The sequence below is a fragment of the Phyllostomus hastatus genome, unplaced genomic scaffold (assembly GCF_019186645.2).
Source record: "Phyllostomus hastatus isolate PE091 unplaced genomic scaffold, TTU_PhHast_1.1 phas_scaffold_555, whole genome shotgun sequence".
Lineage (NCBI taxonomy): Eukaryota > Metazoa > Chordata > Mammalia > Chiroptera > Phyllostomidae > Phyllostomus > Phyllostomus hastatus.
The window spans coordinates 328088-355172 of NW_025334036.1; the positions used below are offsets into that span (position 1 = coordinate 328088).

The 27085-nt window shown below is 64.7% G+C and overlaps 1 protein-coding gene and 1 long non-coding RNA gene across 9 annotated transcripts in view; one reads left to right on the plus strand and one right to left on the minus strand.

Annotated features, from left to right (window-relative positions):
- ACSBG1 (acyl-CoA synthetase bubblegum family member 1) lies at positions 1-26073 on the minus strand. 7 transcript variants are annotated; one of them, XM_045825082.1, is made up of 16 exons: positions 25847-26073; positions 25045-25187; positions 16283-16381; positions 15297-15397; positions 10579-10799; positions 10195-10283; positions 9855-9975; positions 7700-7780; positions 7462-7611; positions 6977-7153; positions 6122-6303; positions 5075-5305; positions 4206-4423; positions 2741-2880; positions 2086-2332; positions 1-668 (listed from the first exon to the last, which is right to left on the minus strand). In XM_045825082.1, exons 2-16 carry the CDS (start codon positions 25149-25151, stop codon positions 583-585), a joined length of 2250 nt encoding a protein of 749 aa, XP_045681038.1. In that variant the 5' UTR covers positions 25152-25187; positions 25847-26073; the 3' UTR covers positions 1-582. The 7 variants fall into 7 exon arrangements, with proteins under 7 accessions (XP_045681038.1, XP_045681040.1, XP_045681039.1 ...); XM_045825084.1 differs by lacking the exons at positions 25045-25187; positions 25847-26073 and adding exons at positions 19180-19350; positions 19883-19995; XM_045825083.1 differs by lacking the exons at positions 25045-25187; positions 25847-26073 and adding exons at positions 19180-19350; positions 19790-19805.
- The window catches only part of LOC123809789, a 7264-nt gene continuing 1698 nt past the window's right edge, over positions 21520-27085 (plus strand). Inside the window, exons 1-4 of one of the 2 annotated variants that reach the window (XR_006784095.1) lie at positions 21525-21617; positions 23927-24089; positions 24728-24832; positions 26553-27044. This is a non-coding gene — a long non-coding RNA (uncharacterized LOC123809789). Of the gene's footprint in view, positions 24090-24727; positions 24833-26552; positions 27045-27085 lie in introns of both variants that reach the window. The other variant, XR_006784094.1, reaches the window with a different exon arrangement.

The window sequence follows — 27085 nt, forward strand, 5'->3', positions numbered from 1 at the left end:
TCCTGCCTGCTCAACCGACAAGAAAAGTCACGTACTGGTTGACGGTCGTTAAAAAGTTTAATATCCAGATCACGCGTTAAATACAAGCCGGCAGCAGCTGTCCTACGGAGCAGCAGGTCAGTAGGCGCGTGTTGGGGACAGCCTGGGTGTGGACTGGCCGGTGGCCCGTCCGGCACGTTCCAGAGTGAGTGAGTGACAGCCACTGTCCCGGTGGCACCTGCAGTAACACGAGCCGACTTCCCCTCCCTCCACACAGCCAGCCGCTGGCGCGCTGCTCAGTGAGCTCCCGGCCCATAAATTCTACCTGGAACTAAAGCCGTGAAGTGTCAGCCCTTCAGTTCTGGAAGCCGAGCTGGTCTCCTGTCCCCTGAACAAAAAGCGGCACTGAAACTACGTGCACGTGAAGCTGCTCGGAGTCGCTGGCCGCTGTTGGCGTGAGACCTGGCACACGCAGGCGCCGGGCCACACCTGGCCCGAGACCCAACAGGCCTGCCGGAAGTCCCTGCACCCGTCCTGAAGAGGACGTGCACCAGGTCCCTCCAGAGGCCCGTAGGCTTCCGGAGGGAGGAGGAGGCCCTCCCGTTACTTATTTTGCTCTTGGTAGAAGGAATCGATGATGTCTTTATACTTCTCCAGAACCGTGAGCCGCTTCAGCTTCATCGTGGGACCTAAAGCGGATCGGAAAGCGTGAGCGCACGAGGCCTCCGAGAACTCTGCGGCGTGTGGTCAGAGCCAGGCTCGCTGAGCCCTGCAGCTCTGTCTGGGATAGGCTGGACGAATGGGCGGCTGGCCTCCGAGCTGGCTGCACACGACCCCTCCACTGGCACGGGTCGCAGTGCCAGCAGAGCACAGCAGTGGCGTCTGTCTGTCACTTCCGAGAATGGTCACGGCAGGCCAGCTGCTCTCAGGGGTGGGGTGACGTGAGCCACCTCCACCTCACCCTTGACCTGCACCCATTTCCGACCTCGATGCATTTTCTGTGCTGTCCTTTGAATGAAGAAATGACTCAAACAACGCAAACCGCAAGACTATATATGGCTCTGCCCTGGGTGCTGAGGACCGCCGCTTCTGGGGCACGGCGGCTGCTGTGCTGTGAGCACACAGGCAGCTGTCACGGGGTCTCCGGTCTGGCCAACAGCCACGGACACGGAGCCCCTCGAGCTCCAGGGGGCTGCTGCCCAGCCAGTGCTTGCTGTGACCTGAGAGACCCCGAACGGGAACCACCCAGCTTAGCTGCCTGGATTTCTGACCACAGGAATTAGGAGAGGTGCTCACTGATTGCAGCCGCTAAACGTGGGGGTACTGTGCTACACAACAGTAACCGATGTGCACATCACGCCTGCACCCGGGAAGCGTGTGTGCCACTGGACACTGTGCTCTCTGACTGCCTGGGACGGGGCGGGGGTGCCTGGCTGGGGGGCCTCGGCTCTCCCTCAGAAGCAAGGGTGCACACGGCTCAGACCCGAGGTGCTGGGCGGCGGAGAGTTCAGCTTGCGCTAGCTCACTCTGCACTGGAGAGCTCGGGGTCAGAGTCACCTGCGTCTGGCTGACGCTCCAGACCTGACAGCAGCTCAGTGTTGCTGCATCTGGGGTCAGCCTCGAGCGGTCCGGGGAGCCAGGCCAGGCCACTCCCCCTGGGCCGTGAAAACACCCCAAGCTGCCACGAGAGACTCCACGCCCCCGGCTGAGGCCACGCCGGAGTCCCTCTGGTTCTGTGGGCCATGGTCCAGAAGGGCTTTACCAGTCCCTGCCACCAGATGAGGTGACATCACAGGAGGTCAGGGTGGCCTCGCCCCCTAGAGCCATGCGGCTCCACCCCAACCGCCAGCACGGCCTCAGTGTCTGCAGGTGGCCCCACGGTGATCTCAGGGGACGGTGGCCCCAGAGTCAAAGTCACACGTCGTGTGTTCACAAGGACACACAGCAGCACAGCCCGCACCCTGGGCAGTGCCCCCCCGAGGGAAGGGCCGCCAGGGACCTCCACTGGCCACGGCTGCTTCTGGACGCGCCGCTCCCAGGCCTGCCCCGGCCCCGTCTTCCCACACTGCACCTGGGCCCCGGGGAAGGGAGCCGGCGCAAACCTACCCAGCTCTCCGCCCGAGATGGAGAAGTCCCTCTCGAGAATGGCCCACTTGTGGATGTGGTAGGGGCGGGCGGCCGCCCGGCCGTTCACCCTCTGGATGCCCTCTTCGATGGCCCGGTACACGGCCTTGTCCTGGCTCTCCACGATCTCGGACACCGTGGTGGCATGGCTGCCCACGCGCTGGCAGAACTCCACGGCTTGCTCGGTCAGCTGGTCGGTCGGGTCAGAGGTGTCCGGGTCCAGAGCGCACTGCGGACCAGAGATGGGGTCAGGTCCACGCCCCACTGCTCAGGATGCGGCCTGGGCTCGGAGGAGCATGCCTGCTGCTGTCCAGCAGGTGGACCGTGCGAGCTGTGGTTCTGGAGAGCGACCGCCGCCCGACTGCGGCAGAAAGAGCAGAGGCCTGAGACTTGCACCCCAGGCAACGACACCCCGAGTGCTGCCCCACAGGCTGTGCTCCTGCTGAGCAGGCCATGCTAGGAGACACAGCCTGTCCTGGCAGCGGGCTGCTGATCGTGCCGGCCGGGGCAGCAGGCGCGTCCCCCCAGGGCGGCTGCCCCTCAGTGCCACAGCACTGCCTGCCCCAGGACGAAGTCCTGACACCCAGGCGTGTCCTGTCTGAACGTGGCTTCACTTGGGACAGACCCACAGACACACCTTCAAGGTGAGCAGCATGGACAGGAACTTCCTCTGGTCCCCGATCAGCATGGCACTGCTGACGATGGGCAGCTCAGCCTTCACAGCCTCCTCGATGGGCACCGGGGGCACGTTCTCCCCGCCGGCCGTGATGATGAGCTCTGGGGAGGCAAGGCCAGGCCCCGGATGAACATGGACACAAGCCTGGGCCACAGCCCGGAGGCCAGAGCCGTGGGCAGCACTGTTGGCCATGTGGGGAGGCCAGAGGTGCCCCTCTGTGGCGGTGGAGCAGCAGCACCCTCAGAAGCCCCTCCCTCACACCTGCTGGGACGGGGGCAGCCCCCGGGGCTCACTCCCCTGTGCTCACCGGCCAAGGCTCTCCGCCTGCTCCCACACCTACCAGACCCGGGTGCTCGCTGACCCTCCCCCTCAGCCCCGAATCACCCCCCCACCGCACCTCTGTTGCGTGGCCACGCCCTGCCCCTCGCACAGCAGGCACCGCGGGCGGACTCTGCTAAGTGCCACGTGTGACGACTCACTCAAGCCTCGCTGCAGGCCTGCACAGAGGCAGGCACTCTTCCCGTTTCTGACAGGGAGACGGCCAACCGCAGGGCTGGGGCAAGGGCGGCACGGCGCCTCCCCCGCCCCGGAGCCTCTCCCCTTGCTGACACCTGCCCGCGGGGACGCCCCGTCCTCTCCTCCTAACGGGCCGCCTCCTTCCAGAAGCCTGCGCGACGCTCCTCTCCGCAAGAACTCCGCTCCCTCCGGCTCTCCCGCGCCCGCCCGTCCACGGCCCGCCCTTTCACCCGCATGCGTGCTGGGTGCCCGTGTGCAGGGCCCGGGCCAGGCCCTCAGCCCAGCGGCCTGCTCGTCGCAGAGTGCCGGCTTACGTCCAGGCTGGACGGCAACGCCGGGGCACTCCGTGCACACGGCCTGACCGACGCAGCTGCGCTGTGCTCCTGCCCCGAGTCCGTCTGACTCGGGAGAGACGAGCTGCTCCCACTCTGCGCACAGGTCCTGTGTTGGCCTTGACACAGAATGGAGCAAGACACCTGGCCAGGTGGCCATCAGGTCCCGGGGAGGAGTCAGAAAGCCCCCTTTCTGCACAGGAGTCCCAGCTCACTCCCTGGGAAAGCCGAGTTCTTCGTGAGAAACTTCCTGCAAGTCTCATGTCCTAAAGTTCCACATCCAAGTTGTGTTCTACACGTCGTACCCACGTTTCGTGTGGAAACACCCATTCACACCTTTACATCTTCTGGGAACACTGGCTTTGCTCGCCCAGGAGTCTGAGCCCAGCTGCACCATCTGCCGGCTGGGAGCCCTCAGACGGCCGGGCGCCCTCCTCAGTGACCGGAGCTGATAAATGATCGCGTCTGCCCCACGGGAGCCAAGGGCGAGGACAGCGGCCGGCCCTCCAGGTGGCAGCGCCCGAGGGCTCCCTGCTCGCCGCGCACGCGGGTGCTGGCACCCGGGGCCCCTCCCCCACCTTTCAGTCGTCCTGTGATGTAGAGGAAGCCGTCAGCGTCCAGGCGGCCGAGGTCGCCGGTGTGCAGCCAGCCGTCGGCGTCGATGGCCTCGCGCGTCCTGTCCTCCATGTTCAGGTAGCCCATGAAGACGTTGCGGCCCCACACGCAGATCTCGCCGGTGCCGTCCGCGTCCCGGTTCACGACCTTCACCCGGCAGCCGGGCAGCACCTTGCCGGAGCTGGGGTGGGGGCCGGGGGCCTGGTCAGAGGGGCCCGTTCCTCTAGCCCCGGGTCAGCCCCCCGAGAGTCCGGGATCCCCAGCCTCTGTTTCCACCGATGCCACGAGGTGCCCCTCCCGGGCCCTTCTGTCTCAGCAGGGGCCCAGGAGCGAGGGGAGCCGCCAGTCGGGAGGTCCCAGGGGACGGATGCACGCACGGGCGTCCCTAAGGGGACAACCTGAGGCTCTGTGACAGGAGAGCAGGGAGGGGGGTATTTAAGCCCAACAGAGGGTCCTTCGACTCACCCGCAGACCGGACTGTCCCCTCTGCCCCCCGAAGGCTGGCCTACCCCTGCACTCTGACCCCGAGCGGCGCCCCCTGGGGTCAGACGCCCCCTGGGGTCAGACGCCCCCTGGGGGCCATCAGTGATGCTGGGGCACTTGTCACACCCTCCCCACGGAAGGGGCTACGAAGGGGGACCCCTCCGTCAGAGCCCTGCTCCTGGATCCCGGGGCCGTCAGTCGGCTTCCCGCCACAGGCCGCGGGACACCGGCAGGGACCCGCGCCGCGGGACTGAGGCCTGGCCAGGGGCCCAGGCTCTGGGGCCAGTCAGCAGGCGGCGCTGAGGGGTGTGACAAGGGAGTGGGCGCTCGGACACTGCCCCAGACGCACCTGCCCATCCGGTAGTTGCAGGGGCTGGATATGAAGTGGGGGCCCGAGGTCTCACTGAGGCCGTAGCACGAGTACAGGCGGATGTCGAGGCCCAGGAAGAAGTGCTGTGTCTCTATAGTCATCGGGGCGGCTCCGTAGAAGCACTTCTGACACTTGGCTAAGCCCAGCGCCTGGCGGACCTTGGCCAGCACCAGGTAATCTGCCAGTCTGGCTGTGAAGGGCTTCAGGTCGCTGGTGGAAGAGGGAGGGTGGGCCACAGAGAAACACACACGTTAACAGGGCGGGTCCTTCAGCGGTGCACACTGCTGGCCCGGCCGGTCTCCATGTGACTGGCTGGGGCCGACACCGAACCCACCACCACATATTTTGAATACCGGCCCGCCTGTGAACACGCACGTCCACAGAGGTGTGTGTGCGGGTGCTGGTGTGCAAGCAAGTCTTCAGCCCAGAAGTCGGGCAGAGCCAACTGTGCACGGGCACACGTGCGCACGGAGCGTGAGTGCCGAGGCCAGAAGCATGTGTGCGACATGCCTGCACAGGCGTGTGAGCCCATCTGAAGCCTATGGCCGGGCTGTCATGCACATTCACTCCGTGTGTGACATGAAGTGGAGGCACAGACACAGGGACACCTGTCTCGTGAGACACCGTGCACCTTCACAGGCTGCCCCAGGAAACATCGGGGCAATGTCTGTGAACCGGAACAGGCCAGATCTATGCCCCTGACCCTCCCACGGCACTGGGGGCAGTTTAAGAGGCGGCTGAAAGGCGTCAGGAGAGATCCGAGTGGTCACTTGGAGGCTGGAAAAGCCCATCACTGTGGCCCCTTCTCTGGCCACCTGCTGAGGTCAGGAGCTGCTCCCGGGAGGTGAGTGCATCTGGGGCAGCGAGTCAGTCCTCACAGAACCCAGAGAGTCCCATGGGGCCTGGGGAGAGGACGGGGGCTCCAGCCCAGCCACCACCGGCGCCCCTGCACAGGCTCCGGGCCCAGAGAGGCCTGCCCTGGCAGGTCCTCGGCTGCAGACTGGGGTGTGACCCAGCCCTCTGTACCTGCCCGGGCAGGTGAGGTTCTGCTCCAACATCACTGACATTGCCCACAGGAGCATCTTGCGCCGGATGAAGCCAGACTGAGCCACCGCCTCCTGGATGCGCTCCATGGTCTTCTCCCACACCCGAGGCACCCCCATGTGCGACGTGGGCTCCACCTCCCGCAGCGAGTCCACCAGGCTCCCCTGCTCGCCGCCAGAGGGAGAGAGGCCTCCTGGTTCAGGGCCAGCAGGGGCAGGAGGCCCTGTCACCAGGGTCACCCTGCACACACCACAGGCATCCTGCACACAGGTGTGCTGTCGGCTGCAACTCAGCAACCATCTGCTCACTACTCTCTTCTGCCCACAGGACCCTGGTGTAGTTCTGCCACTTCCTAAGTCCTGTGTGGTAACTCCTCCTCAGCTAACTCAAGGCGACTTCCCATCCCTCTAAGCAGTGACTGGATTAGGGGTGGACGTGTGACTCCATTTGAGCTAATGAGATGCCAGATGGGCACAAGTCAACTGCGGGTGGGTGCGGGGCACTTCTGAGAAAGTCCTTATGGCTAAAACAAGGATCCAAAGAACAGGTGCAGCTGCTACGGCAGGTGCAGGGCAGGCGGTGGCCATCTGCGACCATCCGTGACCTTCCTCCGAGGACGACCCGTCCTCGACGGTGCTGGGCCCCCCAGAAGGACTCCCACCCGACTTTCCTTCAGGCAGTGCCATCAGCTCCCTTCTCGCGCGGCCGCCGAGGGCTGTGCCGACGCACCGGGGACAATGCTGACTGGCAGGCACCCGGCAGCTGGGGCCGTCCCTCGTGCACGCCCAGGGCCCTGGCACACGCTCGGACACCCACCCGGGCACGGGGCAGGCTGACCTGTAGGGCGTCGGGCTCGGCAAAGCAGACCTGGGCCCCCCACTGGGGGCCCGTCCACAGGTCGTAGATCTGGGCGGCGATGTGGCTGAGGGGCAGGTAGCTGACCACCACCTCCGGCTGCACCGCTGATGGCTGGATGCCTCCGGCCTGGCTGCCGTACCGTGCTGTCCACGTGATCTGGAGGAAGAGCGGGCGGCCTGGCAGAGTCCACCCGCCAGACCTGGAAGTGCGCACAAGTGTAGGTACCTGGGGGCGTGGGCTATCTCTTTGGGTCACCCCTGGGCTGTCTGTCCTCCCTGCAGCAAACCCCAGGGACAGGTCCCCTCCTCTGCTGGGTTTGGTCTGGACCACCGATGGGAGAGAGCCCCATGCATCCCTGCTCCCCGAGCTGCGGGTCAGAGGGGCCTCCCTGGGGTTGCTGGGGGCCACCGCCCAGGTCCGGGGCAGCCCAGCCCATCCCACCCAAGACGCGGCGCCGGCCCTACGTTGTCCTGACTCAGCATCACGCCCTTGGGGCTGCCGGTGGTGCCGGACGTGTAGATGAGCACGCAGCACTGGCTGGGCTGCTGGGCGTTGATGACGGCGTCCAGGTCCTCCTCGGGCACCTGCTCCCCCAGCTCCATGAGCTCCTCCATCTGCAGCCGGAGGGCGAGAGCAGGCCGTCTGGGTCAGCGGCACAGGCCCAGACAGGCCCCGCCAGGCGCCCAGGCCCTCTGCCCGTACCGTGTACACGCCGGCCACCTTCTCCGCAGGGGGTTCTCGGTAGGTCACTACTGCCTTCAGGTGGGGCAGGCTTGTCCGGATCTGTGTTGGCAGGAAGAAGAGATGGAGTTCCATTAAAAATAGTCCCCTCTGGAGAAGAGCCCCATCTCTGGGTGTCAGTCCACCTGGCAGACACTGTGGGAAAGGTCACTGGCCTCCCCCAGGTAAAGATAACAAGTGGAGAAAGGTCGATGGGAATGTCACAATGGATGAGCTCACGGCCACCTACAGCACCTCTACAGGTGGTCCCCACCTGAGGGCCCCTGCCTAGTGAGTGCTGCGAAATGAGGCCAGCAGCGCCCCCTGCTGGGTGTTCTCGCCCCACAATGTTCACTCTGCAAGTGTGAGGTAGAGGAACAAGCCAGCAGGCAGCTGTGCGAGGCCGTCCGTCCGTCCGTCCGTCCGTCCGGCAGGGCTGACCCAGACTCCGGAGGCTCTGACACGGGAGCCGGGTCAGCTAGCTCACCGGCGCGCATGCTGAAGGCAGCAGGTGTGGTGGGGGGCCCACTCCGAGCTCTGAGGCAGTGGGCCTCTCTCGCGTGGGGCCTCGCTGGTCGGGGCTGGGGGGCCGGTGGCTCTGATCCGAACGGAGGCTGCCACACGCAGGGCCTGGACCCCGGCTCAGCAGAACCGACCCGGCCGCGAAGATTCACTGCGGGGACCGGATGTGAGGGGCCTGTTTTACTCGTGTTAAATGTGACAAAGTTGCTATGATTACTTTTTAAAACGTGTCCTTTTCTTTTTTTAGAGATGCACGTTGAAATTTTCAGGGGTGGCAACGACAACGTGAGATTTGCCTTCGAATATTTCAGCACAAAAGGCGAACGAATCAGTGCGATGAGCGGTGACACACCTCTGACGATTGCTGGATTGGGGTGACAGACCGGTGGGGTCCACAGGACGCTCCAATTGGCGTTTGGGAACTTTCCTGATGAGCGTAACTTGGGCAGTTGCCCAGAGTGGACGTTTCCTAACTGTGGGCCTGCTTCTTCTGTTGCAAGTGGTGCTGGGATGGGCATGTGGACTCGATCTGCATTTATGAGGAGGAGGTCTCTCCCTAGGGGGCAAGGCAAAGCCTCCCGGGGGCTCCGGAAGTGCCCAGCCCTCCCCACCAGAACCTGCCGGAAAGCTGGAGAAGGGGGTCGGCTCATGGCAGGGGCCTCTGGGGCCCCCAGAGCCACAACTCCTGAGGGAACCAGGGCCCCACTGAGCTCTAGGACAGCTGGTAGCCAGGAACCTGGCACTCGCCGGAGAACCTGTCCCCCACCGGTTTCGTGAAGGGCCTGGTGCATGGGGTGGGGAGGGTGAGAAGGGCAGTTCACCCTGGGCTGAACCATCCACACCCACACCTCCTCTCCCCCTCCCAAGCACTGGTCCAAGTCAGACACATGGAGACACTCAGAATGGAGATCCTGAAATCACAGGGTCCCAAAAGGGTGCAGAGGGACCAGGATCCCCAAGCAGAGGGACAGTCCCCTCGCCGGTACAGGGAGCCCGTTTGATGAGCCCTTGGCAGGAAGAGAAGGCAGGTCCGCAGTGCCTGCGGCTCCCACACTGACGCCAGCGGCATCCAAGAGGGAGCGCGTGAGGATCGGAGCCAGCCTGTGCGTCGGGAACTGTGGGCAGGCGGACCGGCCGCGGGGAGCCCCCCGCACGCAGCTGGCCCATCCAGACACCAAGGTGTCCCCAGGCCACTGCATGCCTGTGTGGTGCACATGGGGACGGGGCCTCACGTGAATGAGGTGGCATCAGCCCTCTAGGGAAGACCCAGCTGGCTCCACAGGTGTGCTCTGTCCTGACAGCCTGCCCTGCGGCCCCCACCACCTCGGGGCAGCCGGTCCTCCCCCCGCACAGGTCCCTGGCCCCGCAGGAAGCCTGGCCCTGAGTAAGTCACAGGAGGCAGCAGGGTGGCTGAGAGTTCAGCCCAGGCCTGGTCACCCGCTTCTGGAGTGACACGGGGCCTGTCCCTGGGACCTTCTGGACCTCGGTGCCGTGACCTGTGCGTGCACAGGGGTTGTGGCGGACGAACAGGGCTCTGCCCACAGGTGGAGGAGTCCTTTGCGAGCTGGAAGTCCCCAGGGACACCCAACCTTAACCCCCGCAGTCCCCCCCAGACCTTCAAGATCTTCTCCAGCTGCTTCTGCGTGTCGACCACGATGACATTGGCGCGGCAGTCGAGGGCAATGTACTGGCAGGCCTCAGGGGAGCTGGTCGTGTAGATGCCGGTGACGATGCCTCTGCAGGGGCCCAGGCTTGGGGTCAGGCAGTTGCAGCTGGCCACCCCGCCCCTCAGGCCAGCCCCAGAGAGCCCCTCACCGCCCCCACCCCCAGCAGGCCGGGCTCCCCCAGCAGCTCTGCACAGGGTCTCAGGGAAGAGGTGGGATGTGGGGGATGGTGGGGCCTCTCTCTACTCCCTGCACACTACCCCCCAGACCCTGGCCGGCCCCGGCGCTCACCCTGCAAACACAGTGCCCACTGCCGAGAGGAACCACTCGAGGGAGTTGAAACCGAGGATGGCCACACTGTGCGCCGGCTCCAGGCCGAGCTGTAGCCAGAGAGACGGGCCAGGTAAGCGGACAGGGAATTGGGCCTCCCATTCCCATCAAGGCCCCTCCCAGACCTCGGAGCCCCTCCCGGGGGCCCACTCAGTCCAAGAAGGTCCTGGGGGTCCGTCACCCAGCAGCTCTTGCTCCCCCCTCCCCCCAGGGCCTCTGCAGGTCAGCGTCCGGCTTCCCAGTCCACCTAGGTTTGCACACGATCACAAATGGGGGTGGGGGCCTGTGAGAGTGCCCGGCAGGCGGGCCTGGGGTGGGGAGGGGCTGGCCCCAAGGGCTGCTCACCTTCAGGAAGCCTCTGGCGGCCTTTCGGGCCAGCAGGTAGTACTGGGAGTACGTGATGTGCTCCCACGAGCCCCGGCGCTTGAAGCCCAGAGCACGGAGGTGCCCGTACTTGTCCCTGGCCTGGAGGAACATCTGGTGCACGGTTTGGGAGGCCTGAGGGCAGCCAGGGTCAATGCGCAGGCGGACCCGCCCGTCTGCCCGGGTGGTCCACAGCGTCTCCTCTGCAGGTGGGGAGAGCACAGCTGGGGCCAGGCTGGCTCAGGGCCGACCCCGCCACCCCTGCTCCTCCCCTGGGCAGGGATGCGGGCCCTGTGGTCCCAACAAGGCAGACAGGCCAGGGGCTGGGACAGGTGGGAGGCGGCTGGAGGAGGGCTGACAGCCCCGAAGGGAAGGGCGGGAAGGGAGAGCGGGGACAGGGCGGGGCATGGGGCCCTTCCCCTTCGCCAGGGGCCAGGGTCAGAGGGAAGTGCTGCGACCTGTCACTAAGCCCTTTCTCAGCCACAGGTTTTACCTGCGGCACTGACCACCTTTTCTTAAAGATCACAACACAGTACTTGTTCTAAAAGGCCCGAAGTAACCTAGAAGCACGCGGTAGGAACAGGGGAGGCCCCGCCGGGCCCTGCCAGGTCAGCACACTGACACTGCCATGTGGGCGCCGCGTCACAGAAACGCCGGTACGAGGGGATAGGTTTTACTTGGTTGCTGTAATTTTTTACCCAAAGGTGGGAAAAGGATCGTGTTACTACCATATTAATTGAGAAGAGCAAACCCCACATGCCCTTGGGGGCCAGGTGAGTAATGTACCCACATCGAGATAAATAATGTAGGATCGTCAATAATGAATGGAGGAGGCGACCTGGGACGTGTGGGCGAACCCCAGTGGCGCAGGCCTCCGGCTGCTCTCATGTCCCCGCCTCTGACCAGGATGAGGCCCCGCGCCCAGGCCGGCCCTCACTGTGGGGGCAGCAGGGCCCGGCGGGCACCACGGGAAGGACAGCACATGCACGTCCACGGGGGCGGCCGTCACATTAGGACTCAGCACCCAGTTGGAAAGGAAACAAGAGTTACCTGCAAGGTGGGTGTTGATGTGTAGTTACCTGATTTTTAAATGTTGGCTCACACTTGGAAAAAATACTTTGTGGGCCAAAGCAAACACAGCCATGAGCCAATCCCCACCTGTGACCTCGAGACAGGGCGGTCTCTCTCACGGGGGATGCGGGGGCACAGCACCCCACTGTCTGGCCACCTCACACTTTCCTCAGCCACCTCCCCACTGACGCGCAGCCCAGGTCCCCGACTTCCCCACAGGACAGGTTTCTATAATGGGCTAACTGGACCAGGAGAAAAACCCTGTACAATTCTGATAGACCTCTGGACAGAGTTCCTTCATGTAACTTCCGTCCTGTTAACCAACTCCCCCCAGGCTGCTGACCCTGGAAGGCGGGGCCCATGGCTGCGCAGTCCTGCGAGCAGAGGTCAGGGCACCCCCGGGGGAGGACAAGAGAGCCTCTGTCCCACCCCAGTCTTGGGAGGGCTAACCCGAATGAATGACCATGTGTCCAGGGTCCCGGGCCTTCCCCTCCCCCAATACCCACTCCCGGCATGCCTGAGAGCCCCAGGCAGGCCTGGTAAGGGCCCGCCCTGCTGGCCTGGGCCCCCTACAGCCCAATGCTCAGAGTCCTCAGGGGCCTCAGCCTGGGCACGGGAGCTGCAGCAAGGGAAGTGGGGTGGGGGGCTTTCCCAAGGCCCCGCGTGCACTTTCTGCCCCTCCCTCTCCCTCCCTGCTTGCAGTCCTGTTGCCCCCGGTCTTGGCCTGACCCTGGCCTGTGTCTCATCGACTGCCTGTTGTGCCAGGGAAAGGGCAGAGGCAAGGGACAAAGGCTGGCCCCGTGCATCCCTCAGCCTCACTGGGCTGGAGACCAAGCTGGGCCGAGTTCCCAGCGGGTGTGGGCATTATCTAGAAAAGTGGGGGTGGAAAAGGCCCTCACCAGACTTCCACCAGCCCAGCCCCAGCCCCAGCCCAGCCCCAGCAGCTGCTCTGCCAGACCCCCTCCCCTCTCATTCCGGCCAGGGTTCACGCTCAGCCTGCAAAGGTCTAGGAAGCAATGTGTCTCCAGGGCCAGCACAAGGCTGCCTTTGTGTGGAGGTCAGGTTCTGGCAGCTCTGCGGCCCGACTCAGGCGGGCTGCCCCCTGGGAATGCATCTGGGGACTGGGGCTCGAGGACCCTCAAGCTCCTTGGGAACTCGGGGAGACTGAGGCGAATCTGAGTTCCTGAAGGCAAGGCTCCAAGAGCTCCCAGAGAGGCTGCCAGCTCAGCAGTTGGGTGGCAAGGCCCGGGGGACCCCGCTGTGCTCCGCGTTATCTAGGTCCCCCAGATGCGGCGTGCCCAGTCAGAGATCTACCTCCGTGGGCTGTGGGTCCCTGAGAAAATCGCTGGCCCTCTCTGTGCTCGGTTCCCCCAGTCAGATGAGAACGAGCAAGTGCCCACCCCGCTGCTGCCATGAAGATAAAAGGAAGGAACGCAAGTCAGTCCCTCTGGGCTGGGCACACGGTCTGGTCTGTGCTCTCGTCGAGAAGGGGGCAGCTGTGAGGGGAGGAGGGCTTGGCCTCACTCACAATCCCCAAATGTCCCCCCAGTCTCTGCTGCAGAGAGAGCTGCCTCTTCTCACGCCCCTGCAACGTGCCCTGTGGAAGGGCCGCTTCAAGGCCCCCAGGTATGGCTGCTCCAGTTTCCCCCCAGTGCAGAGCCCCGAGGGGCCCCTGAAGCGGCAGAGGGGTCGTGGAGACGAGGGACTCCGAGGCTGGCGAGAGGCAGGCTCTCAGGCGTGCTGACTCTGGGCGCCACCGCAGCCGCACCCAGACATGCCGGGGGCTGCGGTGGCGCTGGACCCGCACACCAGGCCTGAGGGAGCCGGCGAGGCCGCCTGGTGTTGCCTGGGTGGGGCCGGGGTCTCCTGGGGCGTCTGTCCTGGGCACCTGCTGACAGCAGTGGTGTCGAGAAGCCTCCTCAGCCCCTCAGACTGTTCTTGCCTCCTCACCACCAACCCCAGACACTGAGCTCCCAGGGGCAGACCCCTCGGCATCAGAGACCCAGCCCAGAGGGGGGTCCTCCTGTTCTGGGAAGCCTGCCCTTGCCACTCAGGTCCCGGGCAGCAGGCCTCCCTCCCTCAGTCTGCAGGTGCCCCACACCTGGGCCCGTCCACCCTCAGAGGGGAGCTCCTGGATGGCGGAGAGAAGCTTGTGCAGCTCAGCCCCCAGTAGCCTGGCTCTGCCCCTGGAGGGAGGCACCGGTGCATGCTCAGCGGGCTGCCCAGCCAGCTTCCCAGGGTCCCCATGAGCCAGAATGGCCTTCCCCTGCCTGACAGAGGCTCCCCACCCTGCCCCCGGGTCCAGAGCCTGTGCCTCCCTTGCCCCATGCCAGCCCCCAGTGGGACCTGCTGTTCCCAGCACCCATGGCCGCAGGGACACAAGCTCAGTAGCTTGCAGAGCTACTGAGGCCACAGGGCTGGGATAACTTGTCCCCAGGCACGGGCTTGGGGACACGCATGCTTTCCTGGGGCTCCAGGGATACCGGGGGCTGTCCCCACACTGGCTCCCCACCTGCCCCTCGAGTCCCGCCACCACAGGCAGGACTCCCCGGGCACCAGGGCCTCGCCGCACACCCAGCTGCCCTTCGAGCACTGCAGTGAAGGAACCACCAGCCAGCCTGCGGAAATGGGGCCTGGGCCCGCAGACGGACCTCCCGGGGTGACCTGGCCCGCCATCAGGTGCCCTGGCCCTGGGAAGAGGACACAGGAGACCCCTCCCGCAGACACCAGCCTGACCTCTCCTTGGCCCGGTTCCTTCTCTATCTCTGGGGACAAGCATGACAGGCAGTGGCCACACCTGGGAAGGGCACACCCCAGGCCGGCTCCCTGCCAAGGCCACGCTGAGACCCCCTGGTGTGCCCTGGTTCTGGCCTTGTCCCTGCCCCGTGCAGAGACGCCTGGCAGGTCCCACTTCGAGGGCGTCCCCCACGGCCCCGAACCCAGGCCCGTCTAACCACAAGAGACAGGCCGGGCACGTGCAAACTGCAGGACAGCATGCAAGGCACACGGCCAGTTCCACCTCTGCCACCGACAGCCCCCACCAAACCTCGCCCCGCCGCCCGGAGCAGCCTACAGCTGGGAGGATTCGCAGCCAGAACTCAGCCTCTGGGGGAAGCCCTTCGCCCCCAACTGGTGATCTGGGCGGGTGAATGGGCAGCAGCAAGGCTCCGTCCCAAGGACAGCACGGAGCACAGAGGCCATGACCTTCTGCTGCCGCCGTGTCCATCCTCCTGCACTTCTGCTGCCGCCACAACGCCGGGCAGCAGCCGATGAAAACGAATGAGGTGCGACTGCCTGACCGGGAAGGTCACGAAGGGACCTGTGACCCGGTCAGCCTGCCAGCTGCGGCCGGCAGGCCTGTCCCTCACCCCGCTGCTCCAAGGGCAGCATGAAGGCCCCTGTCTCTGCCTGTGCCCTTCCCGAACTTCCACAAGAAAAAGTCTCCCCCCACCCCCTTGCGTCACACGGGGCCCTGCTGGTGCTGGCGATCCCACCTGCCCTGCCCTCCAAGTTCTGCCCTGCGGCTCCCGCCCTACTTGCTTCCGCCTGGACTTTCATCTGCCCCCTGCACTGGCCGGTTCTGCAGTCCAGCTGGCACCTCACCTGGCCCAGGCTCCTGGCTGGCTTACCTGGAGAGCTGGGTGGAGCATCCTTTGCCTTCTCTGGGGACGGGAAGTCGAGAGCGTGGCTTAGGGGCTCTTTGGAGAGTGTGTGCCCACCAGTCAGAGAGCTGGCAGGGAGGAGAAACGATGGTCAGGACACGGCGGACGAGCACCTCGGTCCTGGCCTCTGTCCCGGCCAGCGGGGGTCAGGCGACCAGACGCCTGCAGGGGCTGACCACATCCCGCCACCCCAGCCCACCTCTCCCTGCAGGCTCTAAGGGCTCGGCAGAGAGAGAAACCACGCCCGGCTCCACTCGACTCTGCTGTTTGACTCTGGGCAAGTGCACGGCTCTCTCTGGGCTCGGTATCCCCGTGTGGAAAGGCAACCCCTGGACTGGCACTAGAGGATGCTGGGCGCCACCCCAGGCGAGTGCAGGCTTTCAGAGGAGCCCCAACCCCTCACTCCCCACAGGCACTGAGAACAGCCACATTCAGACACCCAGAGTGGAGTGAGGGCGTTCCCAGGGTCTCCCAGGTCCTGAGCAGGCCCAGCAAGGACCTCTCCTCTTTGGTGGTGCCTGTGGGTGGGCCCTCTGTCTAGTCACCCACATGGAGAATAGCATGGGACCGGGGAGGCCTGGGGCTCACCCCTCGTGCCCTCGTGCCCGGCCCAGACCCCCCTTGCCTCCCAGGTGTGGCGGCCCCAGACTCCCCTTCCAGCCAGCCCAGCCCTGGTGGTTTGGTTACTGGGCCTCCACTACCAACTCAGGTCCCCGTGCCTCGGCACCACACCGGGGAAGACCCGCCTCAGGTGGGTGAGCAGACGGAGGCCAGCACGCCCAGCACACCCGAGCAGGGAGGCAGCGCCACACAGCCGAGGGGACCCTTTCCAGCCGCCAGCTCTGCAAACAGCCCACCAGAGTGGCGTGGGGAGCAACCTGTGTGGCCAGTCAGGGCGGCCCTGAGGGCCCGTGTCTGTCGGGGGCCCAGTTCCCGACAGCTCGGCCAGTTACCTGCTTCTGAGAGTCGGCCTCCCTCCTTGCAGGTACCACGGGTTCAAACTAAATTTGCAAATACACCTGGGCCCACCTGGTGGCAGTCTGCTTAAGAACCTGAGATAGGTTTTAAAGCAAAAGACATCGGGAGGTTATGAAAAGAGAGGGATGGAGACAAGGGGGATGAGTGGGGGGCTGAGCTATCCCCTTTTGGGAACTTGGTGAGCAAGGCCTGGCCTCAGCTGCCCTTCTGTTGCTACGGTGACCGTTGCTGTGGTGACCTGTGGAGGGCATGCTGCCGGAAGGGTGTAAAGAAGACAAAGTGTGCTTCTGCGGCGAGGCCCACTGTGCCAGGCCGGGGAAACGGAAGGCTCTGAACGCCGCAGAACATGTCCTGCTGACGCTGGCCGCTGGCACCGCCGATCCTCTCCTGGGCTGTCGAGCAGAAACCACCTCCACTTTGGGATGAAGAAGACTATAATGTTACCCAAGAGCCCCTGAGCTCTGGGCTCAGATAGTCACGGGGGGGGAGGGGGGGGATGCCACAACACGGGCACAGCTGGCTGGAGGTCCCACGCTGGTACAAGGTCGTGCTGTGTCTCGGGCCATCCTCAGGAGACAGGAGGGCTGGCCGCAGGGCAGCTGAGGGTGTAGAGCTGACCGGCCTTTGCCACCAGCAGCTGGGCAGCCACCCCTAAATTAGTGGAGGCTGGCCCTCGCTGTAATCACCCGTCTTCCTCCCTGCTTCCTCACAAACAAGTCTATTTTTGAATCCTCACCATCAAAAGGGACGGGCGGCATTTCTTCCACCTAATAAACTGTGTAAACTGGTTCTAGTTTTAAAACAGTCGACCAAAGACTGAACAAAAAGATGGCCGCTAAGGAAGCTGAGGCCCGGCGTCCACCCTCATCGTGATGCGAGCCCTCTGTTTATGGGGAGGAGGGGCTGCCCTCTCCCCGAGAGGCCGTCCCCGGGCGTCTGGCAGCCCTCTCTTGCAGCTCAGACACTGCTCTCGTCCACTCCCCAGCCAGTCCTTTTCCTCCCTCAGTGGCAGCGTGGATCCCGGCCCCCCGCCTGTCCTCCTCGTGACAGGAACACCTCACTTACCCTCGTGGACGGCCCACGGAGGGTGCTCTCCAGCCCCTCTGCCTGGCCCACACCCAACTGCCCGGGTGGGGGAAGGGTGGCCTTGCCCTCGCTGGAACCTTTCGGACCGAGCCCCTGCCGTGGGACATGACCCTGCTCGTCACCCGAAACGGAGGTCGACGAGCCTCCCTGTGACTCCTCCCGCCCACCCAGGGTCACGTCTGTCACGGCCCACACTGTCCCGCCTCATGACCCCGTGCGCCCTCCCCAGCGTGGCTGCCGCCTGCACGTCACCGCGGGCAATGCTGTGGGGAGTTCCGGTGTTTCAAGCCCCTCTGGCATCGCTGGCGGCCAGCTCCCCCCACGGCCAGTGGGCTGGCCTGCAGCGACCCAGCGTCCCCTCCCCTGCAGCTGACCAGGAGATGAGGTAACTGCGTGGGACGACCAAGCCTGGCGGACTGCTGGGGAGCAGTCTCTACTATTCTGACTCCCCGAGAGCACTGGGGGCCTCCCCGGTTCCTGCTGCTACCCTGGGAGGCCCAGTGGCAGGGACAACGTCCCAACAGGCGAGGTGTGACTCCTGCCGTCGAGACCCTGAGACCATCCACGGTGAAGCACGCAGGGTGCCTGCCACCCCGGACAAGCAGGCTCCTCTGAATGCAGGGCTGCGGGCCTGGGTGCCATCCTGGGGCCGCAGGGAGCCCGCAGTGCAGGGGAAACGGCTGGGGAGGCTGCTGTGCCCGTGTCCGCTCTCCCATTCCGTAGGCGGGAGGTCCGGAAAGGATCGGCTGGCCGAGGACAGGGGTGCGCTCGCGCCCGCTCACTCACTCGCTGGGAGCGCCGAGCCTCACCCCCTGCTCACAGAAACAGCACGTCTCGAGCACCTGCCCAGCAGCACAGGGAGCGAGACGACACTCCCAGGGCACATCTGAGTGCAGACACGGGGAGGGGTGGGGGAGGCGGAGGAGTCTGGGACAGCCCGCTCCCTCCCTTCCTCTGGCCCAGGGGCCTCTCCTGCCTGCAGCCCTTCCGGCCAGAGGAGCGGCCGGGACCGCATGAAGACACAGCCTGCCAAGCCTCCTTCGGCCCCTGCGTCAGCGAGCCCTCCTAGGCTACCCCCAGCACCCTCTCGTGCTCTCAACTCAGGTGTGGCCCTTGAAGGCCCCTGTGGCTTGGGGGGCTCCCTGACAGCAGGCCCACGCCTGACTCCACGCTGTCCCCCGGCCCCGAGCACCACTGAGGTGCGCCGTGGGGATCAGCCAACGCCGGCCAGACCGAATCCCTCTCAAGTTCTCCCTGTGTGTGACGCTCGCATGTCGAAGGGAGCCCTCTCTCCCCACGTGAGCCCCTCGTGGAGGAGCATCCACCTGCTGTTTACTTCTGCCGCCCTTTCTTCCCACTCAGCCCTCAGCAGCCAGGCCACTGCTCTGTCCGCAGTCGGTGCTCAGTAACTGCTTTCCTGGAACAGCACAGCACTGAGGATCGCCAGAGTCGGCTTGCCTGGGTTCGACTGGCTTTACTGGCTGGGGGCCTGTGGACAAGTCGCTGTGCGTCTCTGGGCCACCACATTCTGCCTCCATCCTATGGCTGCCGGGAGGGCAGTGTGACACGTGAAAACCGCCCAGGATGCAGTCAGCTCTCGTGGTCACCACTGGTGGGCTCCCAGGGATCTTTGGGGCAGTAAGCAGCGGAAGGCTCTCTGGTGAGATCAGCAGGGTGACCGAGTGGGTGGAAACGCCCCAAACCCACCCCTGCGGGTTCAGGGGCCATGCCGGGCCCAGGTACACCCCCGAGTGGCAGCGAGGGGCCGGGGGCTCTTGTTCCTTACACGGTCCTCAGGACAGAGCTGGCAGACCTGAGCAGGAGCGCCTCCGGCATGGTCCCCGAGGGGTGGCCGTGCCCCGCAGGCTCACCCAGGAGTGAGCCTCAGGGAACGTGATCTGGTGTCCCCCAGGGGGGCAGCGTCAGCCCCAGAGAGGCCCCGTGCCACCAAACTGCCCTGCAAGAGAGACACAGCATGAGTCACGGCCGGGCTAGGCCAGGGCTGTCGCCCGCCTTCCTGGCCGTGACTCACCGGGCCGAGCACCCGACTGTCATCTGCTCCCTCCCGAGCCCACACGGTCCTGACCACGGTGCTGCCTCCGGGCTCCTGGCTCCCCGTCCCCAGGGCCGGTCCACAGCCCCTGCCCTCCTGTCACTGCTTCCAGTCCCCATGTCTGTGTTTGGGGCCGAAGGAGGGAGGCCCGTCTTCCAGGACCACAGAGAGCGCTCCCTGAGGAGAATGTGGCCCGCTCCCCAAGTCCCGAGAACCCCGCGCGGGAGGAGAGTGGGCCCTCCGCGCTCCCAGCTGCGGCCACCAAGGCTGTGAGCCGCCCTCACACGGCCTCCCCAGGCCCCTGCCTGCGCCCACCGCCCTTCACTTCTCTTCGTCTGCACACCTGCGTCACCTCGAAGACAGCCCCACCCGCCTGACGACCCCACAGAGGACTCCCGAGGGCACGCCAGGAGGGCCTGGCTGTGGCGGGGCTCACCTGCCTCCTCCTGGGGGCCGGCAGGCTCGGAGCTCCACATCCCGTGTGGGCTCAGCGGAGGCTCCGTGAGTGTGGGAGCCGCACCGCCGGTGCCCTGGGCTCCAGGTAATGAGACAGTGGGCTGGGCACGAATGGGGACCCAGCCCAGTCTGCCTGGGGCTGCCTTCGAGGTGTGGCCCTAGACACCTCTGACCCACCTGGCACGGGCCCCACTGCCCACCTGTGGGACTTACCTAAGAGGGACCTGCCGGTGCGGGTGGGGGAGGTGCAGTGCTGGCTGTCGTCCTGGACAGACCCGCAGGGATACAGTCGCTGCGGCAGCCTGACTCACCTGGAGCCACGGGCAGGGAGCTCGCCCTCCTGGCTCTCCCTTACTGAGTGAGTGCACGTGCTGAGGCCAGCACCTCACCTGCGCTGGCTCCTTGCGGCCTCTCAGCAGCTTTGACGAGGGCTTGGTCAGAGCCCCATTTTCCACACGAGGTGAGAGAGACCCCGCCACGGGGGGGCCCGGCCCGCGAGACCGGGGCCTGACTCTCGAGGGCTGAGGGAGACCTGGACTCCGAGGACGTGCTGCCAGCGTGCCCACTGTTTGCGTCGTGAAACCCCGCCAGCCGCCTCACCCTCGCCCCCAGAGCCCCCGCTCCATGGTCACAGGCATCCCTGCACCCTGCCCTTTGCCCTTAGTGCCCCCTCCACCTCCTCCCTCACTGCAGAGGCGTGCAGGTTCGCAGCATCACACCAGCATCTTCCAGGACCAGGGCCCTGTTTCGTGGAGCCCTGCCCCCCAGCCACCCCAACCCCGGAACCCCACACTGCCTCTGAGGCGAGTGTGGCTGCAAGAGGTGAAAGAGGGAGGCAGCCCGCTCGTGTGAAGGCCAAGGTGCAGGGCACACGGGCAGCGGTGGGGACGCAGCTGTTCCAAGGCCCTCCACACAGTCCGAAGGCAGGCGACCCCCAGATTCCTGCACTAAGCTCACAGCCGGCGCGCCAACCTCCAGAAAATTCTGCCCTCCACCAGAATCCAGACCCTTTAAGGCCTCTTTCCCCAGCAATCCTTGCCCATGGCACCTCAGGAGACCCTGACATTTGGGCCTAGGGTGCTGGCCCGAGTCCCTCTGAAAGCCTGCGGGGAGACCGTCTGTCCCCATCGGTGCACCCAGATGCTCTTTGCTGGTTCGGGTTCCAGAGGTTTGGAATCCCAAGCGTGTCTGCGAACCCCAGCCCAGCGAACCCCACAGAGCCAGGGCGCCCCTGCGTGTCCTCTGCTCTCCCTCCCGCACTGGTGGCAACGATGGGAGGTGGCCCTGGGGAGACGTGGGTGGTGAGGATGGTGGTCATTTGGGGGCTCGCAAGAACCCGTGCCCCAATTGCTCAGCCTCATCCCGCAGCCCGATGGCCAGGCTGGATGCAGTTTCCAAACTGATGAGGAGGTCGGGCAAACGGGCTTATTCCCGGACCAGAAGGGCTCGGGAAATGTGCCACCTCCCCTCTCCCTGCCCTGGCAGACCCTCCTCCTGCAGGAAGCCCCGCACTTCTTCCTGCAGCCGCCCGGCCAAGCCCCTCCCAGAGCACTGTGTGCAGGTGCTGGGTGGTGCCCTTTAACACAGCGTTGTCTGCTGTGCAGTGACAATCTCAAGTCCACCTTCCCGGAGCTGGAAGTGAACCCTGACTGCCTCTCGACCGACCGTGACCGCCAGCGCAGCACGGGCTCCGCGCAGACACTGCAGGGACAGAGGTGAGCAGGGGGAGCCTGGCTCTGCCTCGAAGGCTCAGAGATGACAGGACTGGCAGCCGATAAACAAGGATGCATTCAAGGTCGCTGTGGAGGCACCGGACCCAGGCTGGGGCAGGGAGAAGATGTGATTATTCCAGGCGAGGCAGAGGGCAAGAGCCCCGGGCAACTGGCAGCAAGGAAGGCTACTTAGCAGGGTGCAGACCCAGGGCCTGGCAGAGAGACCCAGCTCACGCGGGGCTTGCCAAGGCAGGGAACTTCTGGGACCCACGGTCTCCTGGAGTGGAGGGGCGCGGTCGAGGACATATCCTCCCAAGTGGGCCCTTGGCCTTCTCTGAGCCCCTGGCCCAAGGCCTCAGCCCTGAAGGCCTTCCCCTGGCTGCTGTCGAGGGGGTGTAGTGATGTGACCGGCCCCCTCACTGCTGACCCAGCTGGCAGCGCCCAGAGTGTCCAACCCCATGGAGCCGAGTCACACAGACCAAGCGTCAGTCATCAGGGCGGCCTCCAAGCCCGGAAGGAGGCGGCAGGCAGTCTGATCGTGCCCAGGAGAAACTCTCTGGGCACCAAGACACCAGGATCGTAGGCCAGGCTCTGCCTCAGCCGGGGGGCTGTGGGCAAGTCCCTGGTCCTGTGTGGGACTCAGTTTCCTCAGCTGTCACAGACAAAGGGCTTCCCAACTTCCCCAGGGCTGCAATGGGTGCCTGGCTGGCCTCCCGCTTGTGCTGGGCAGGGCCAGGCTTTAAGGCGGGTGCCACCAGGCTGCCAGGCCTGTGGGGCAAGGGGAAGCAGCACGGCAGGAACCATGCTAGTGCTGGCCAGCAGCTGCCATGCACCCAGCACTTTCTGTGGGTCCGGCACTGCTGCCTACAGCACCTGACATGTTTAGTCCTCACAAAAGCCCAGCACTGTTGCTGCCACTGTCCCCACTTCACAGATAAGGAAACTGAGGTGCAGAGAGGTCATGTAACTCAGGCAAGGTCTTGGGGTCAGCAGAGTCGAGGTACAAACTCAGGTGAGTGGGCATCTCATGCTCTCAACCAGCAGGCTGCACCCCGTGGTCTCAGGGCTATGGAGTGATGGGTGGGGGGGAGCGGTGGAAAACAAGGAGGTGTAGAGGGGGGTGTCCCACGATCCTCTGCTGCTCTGCCGCCACCGTTCATCTGCAGACCCTTTCAGCATACCTGCCCCTCAACTGTGTTTTGAAGAGTTTTGTGCATAAGTGAGACGCATGTGATGATTCACGATAAAGCCACGACGTTTCGGTGGACAGACCTCAGTGTGACGGTGGCCCCGTAAGATCATGGCAGAGCTGAAAACTTCCTGTCACCCAGCGACGCTGCAGCCCTCCAAACAGGCGGCACCCTGCTTTGCTCACACGTGCGTGATGGTGCAGGTGCAAACAAGCCTACTGCCGGCTGGCCGGCCAGGTGCACGAAAGCAGGGCAGACACAACTGTGTGCAGCACACGCCTGTTGCCAGTGACAACAAACGACTGAGCTACAGGTTTCTGTGTTTCTGCACCAGAGTTTCTACCACATTCTAGAGTGTGCTCTTTCTAAGCGTGCAAGGACTTCGCTGGGAGCCTGTGCGCTGTGCCACACCAGCAGCGGCCTCACCCAGCTCCTGTCCGCTTCCTCTCATGGCGTCGTCCTCTCCCGTGCCCGGTTCAGTCGCACCTTGTTCTGGGCACTAATGCTCTGCACGGGCTGGCAGCCCAGGAGCGGCAGGCTGTACCAGACGGCCCGGGTGTGTGGGAGGCTCCATCTAGGTCGGAACTGCCCTCTCCGTGAGGGCCGAGGACAGCAGCGGGCAGTCGGCTGTGTCTGTCATCACTGCAGTCGTGCATCACTTAATGACGGGACACACTCTGACAGACGAGTCCTGGCTCTGGGGGACCCCTCTCTGCACCGAGGCTTGTGCAGGCAGTGCTGGGGGAGGCTGCTGGGCGCCAGGTGGGGTGTGCTCGGTTGCTCACCACCCTTCCCTGAGCCTGACTTGACCCTTCGGGCTCCCTCCTCTGGCCTCCTGCCTCCAGCCCACCCCCATGCCGCTGCCAGACTCCCCTCCCCAGGCAGACTCTCCCAGGCTTCTGCTGCAGCCGCGTGTCCCGGGGCCCCTCTGCGCCCCTCCTGTGGCCCTGGCCATCCCCATGCCTGGGCGCCCCTCACCTGGCCACACCAGCCGAGCCAGACCCAGGAGTCCGCCTGGCCCTAACCTGCCCCGTCTTAAGCACACCCTCAGTCCACGCGGCTGCTGCCTGCCCCCGAGCACTCACACCTTCCACACCCAGGACCAACTGCCCCCTTCTCCAGGTCCTCTGGGGCCCTTCCTCCAGCCAGGGCTGCATCAGGTCCACAGAGGCAAGAGTCTCCACCGGACGCACTGCACGGGCACCCCCGATGGATAGCACAGTCCACAGCCGCAGACTCGCTGCCCAGTGAGGGGCTGGGCCTCAGGCTCTTGGAGGCCTTGCAGGTGAGGAGCCCCTGCTTCTGGAAGCCGGGGTCCACTCTGGGCCCTCTGCCCAGCTGTGGAGGGCTCTGTGCCGAGGCGCATTCACACTAACTCCCTTACGCTCCGCCCTCCCACCTTCTGCCCCCCACCTCACTCCACCCCCCGCCCCGTCAGAGACAGCCACACACCACACACACTGGCTCTGCAGAGGGCTCAGAGCCGGCCCTTCCACCGTGCTGTGCTCCGCCACCACCCAGACCTCTCCCGTCCCTGAATTTCCTGTCCTCCCACTGCCTCCTCACCGCAGCAACCCTGTTCTTTCCACCCACACGCCCTTTCACACCTCTCCCACTGATGCCGCCCTTGAACCTTGGCGTCCAAGGCCTGTATCAAGTGCCCCTCTTGGGCTCAGGGGTTCCACATGCTGGGGGGTTCCGGGACCGGGGTGGGTCCCACCTGCTCAGGGTCCCCCCAGCCCGGATGGACAGGGCCTGGGCTCCTCCCTCTGGACCGCAGATTAGAAGGACACACACAGTAGAAAGGCGGTGGAGAACCTCGACCCACTGCACTCTGGCACACAGGGAGGCTGAAGCCCAGAGAGGGGCGGTGACCTGCAAGGGTCACACAGCAGACCAGAGCAGACCCTTTGGCTCTCCCAGGCCTTGCCTGTCATTGACTCCACGTACCCGACGAGATGGGGAGCGTCTTTAGTGCCTAGAAAACTCTTCCTCCATCCTGCCGAAGCTCGACTCTCACCCCTGCAGGTGAGTCGTCGCTCTGTCACACTCCCTTGGCCACACAGACGGGGGACACCAGGGAGCAGCCCCACACGGCACACGTCTCAGTGCAGACCCTCCCTTCATGCCCAGACAGAGAAACTGAGGCTCAGAGAGCAGAGCAGTTTGCCCAGGTTCACACAGCAGAGTCCGGGCCCCGGCCTCGCGCTCGGTGGACAGACACCCGAATGCCAACTCACCCGGTCCCCAAGTTTTCCTGGGTGGTCCCCAGACTCGTGTCCGGCTGGCCGTCCTGCAGGACCTCTCTGCTATCTGGCATGCTGGGGTTCTTGGGGGGTGGCTGCATGCAGCCCAACAACTGTGTGCCGTCCGCCTCGGGAACCTGCCAGAGAGGGCTCGGTCTCGCGCTGTGCGAGGCCGGCCTCGAGTGGGCAGCAGGGGCAGGCTCCAGGCAGGGGGAGAGGCTACCGCAGAGCCGCTTCCTCTCTATTTTTAGAAGCTCACAACGCTCCTCAGTGGTGCAGTTGCTCAGAATGAAAACTTTCCTTTCCTTGGTGGTTTTGTTCCACTCACGAGGAGGAGAATTTCAATGAAGCCAGTGTTCTTTTTGATGCAAATCCACTCCCGGTCTCCCAGGAAGCCTGGCCAATGGGCTCAGGGCTTCTGGGTCCCCAGAAAACCTCCCCAGCACCAAGCCGCACCCCCACTGCCCGCACTCTGCTGCCTCGCCTCACGGGCACTGGACGAGGGCCCGGGAATGGATTTCACCCACTCGGGCCCCCTCCCCCAGGCCCACGCTGCAGACTGGACGCCCGAGGAGGACCCTCAGGTGCTGCCCTCCGGGAGACATTGCAGGCTTTTAGTTAGGTCACACGATACAGGGGACCTGGAAGGGGACCGTCCAGGGCACCTACACCTCAGCGCGGCCTGTCCTTCAGCCCCAGGGAAGCGCAGTGGCAGATGAGCTGGCAGCCACACTCGACGGGGGGCGGGCAGGACAGAGGGCTTCCTCTGAGCAGCCGAGGTCCGCCCCGGACTCACCGAGTGTCAGTCCTCAGGCGCTCGGGGGCGGGGGTGGCTCCCAATGACAGAAGTGCACGCCCTCAGGGCTGGAGGCCGGAGGGCCACCTCGCAGTGTCGCCAGGGCCTGAGCCCTCCGAAGGCTCCAGGGAAGGGTCTTTGCTGGGGGCGGTTGGCAATCCCCACGTTCAGCTTGCGGATGCGCCACTCCAGTTTCTGCCGCCATCTGCGCAGGGCCGCCTCCCCTGTCGCATCTGGCCAACGACATCTGTAAGGACCCAGATGCCAAATAAGCTTTCATTCCAAGGCTCTGGGTAAACGTGCATGCTGGGGCAGATGACTGTGCCCAGTATAACTGCATACAGGAGATGCTGGTGGGGAGTCCTTTGTCTTCAGAAGGGGTCAGTGAGTCCAGCAGAGCTTCTGGGGGGTAAGGCTAGCTGGCTGGAACCGGATGTGCTCCAGGGACCATCAGAGTGTGGCAAGGTGGGGCCCAGCCCATGGTACACAGTCCAGAGACAGTCCAGGGATGACACAGGATGACACAGGTGTCCTTACCTGGAGCCTCGGCAGGCCTGAGGCACTGGCAACGTGTGGTGTGTGTGTGTGGTGTGTGCATGCACGCCCATGTCCATGTTGTGTGTCTCTGTGTGTGACAAGTGTACGTGTGTTGCTATGTGCAGGGCATGTGCACGTGCCTACGTGTCCGTCTGTCTGTATTTTCTAGGGGGGGGCTCCTGGCTTTCTGCAGACCCTCGAGGACGCCTGCACGCACCAGGGAGGAACCACAGGAAGTGGGAACCCCAGCCTCTGGCACCACACAGGCCTGGTTCAACTCTTGCCTCTTCTGATTATTTGCTGAGTGACTTTGGGCAAGGGACTCCACCCTCTGCACCTGAGCTTTGACACCCAAGGGTGGGTCTTGAAGGTGTTGGTGAGGAGGGAGCTAGGAATGCTGGGAAGCACCCAGCACAGAGTTGGGTCGGCAGGGCTTCCTCGTGGCACCACTAGGTGCTGAGGGGTACCCTGGTTTCTGCACACTTGCCTGCTCCCTACCCTCCGCTGGTGCCCAGTGCAGGCCGAGTTCCCCGTGGGTCCACATGAGAGCAGGAACAAAGACTCCAGGAACAAAGATTCAGAAGCTGCTGGCCTGGAACGGGAGGGCGCACACGGAGCCAGTTTTTCCACCCCTGGAGATAAGACAGGAGATCGAAAGTAGGTGAGAAGTGAGAAGAAGGAGGGCGTGTGGGGCTGGGAGGA

Excerpts from the sequence above, each read along its gene's own strand:
- ACSBG1 (XM_045825080.1), bottom strand. The coding sequence starts at position 17,500 with ATGTCCCACGGCAGGGGCTCGGTCCGAAAGGTTCCAGCGAGGGCAAGG. Across the intron at positions 16,382-17,372 it reads TCCGTGGGCCGTCCACGAGG|GTTCTTAAGCAGACTGCCAC; the intron begins GTAAGTGAGGTG and ends AACCTATCTCAG. Across the intron at positions 7,781-9,854 it reads AGCTGGAGAAGATCTTGAAG|ATCCGGACAAGCCTGCCCCA; the intron begins GTCTGGGGGGGA and ends CTGCCAACACAG.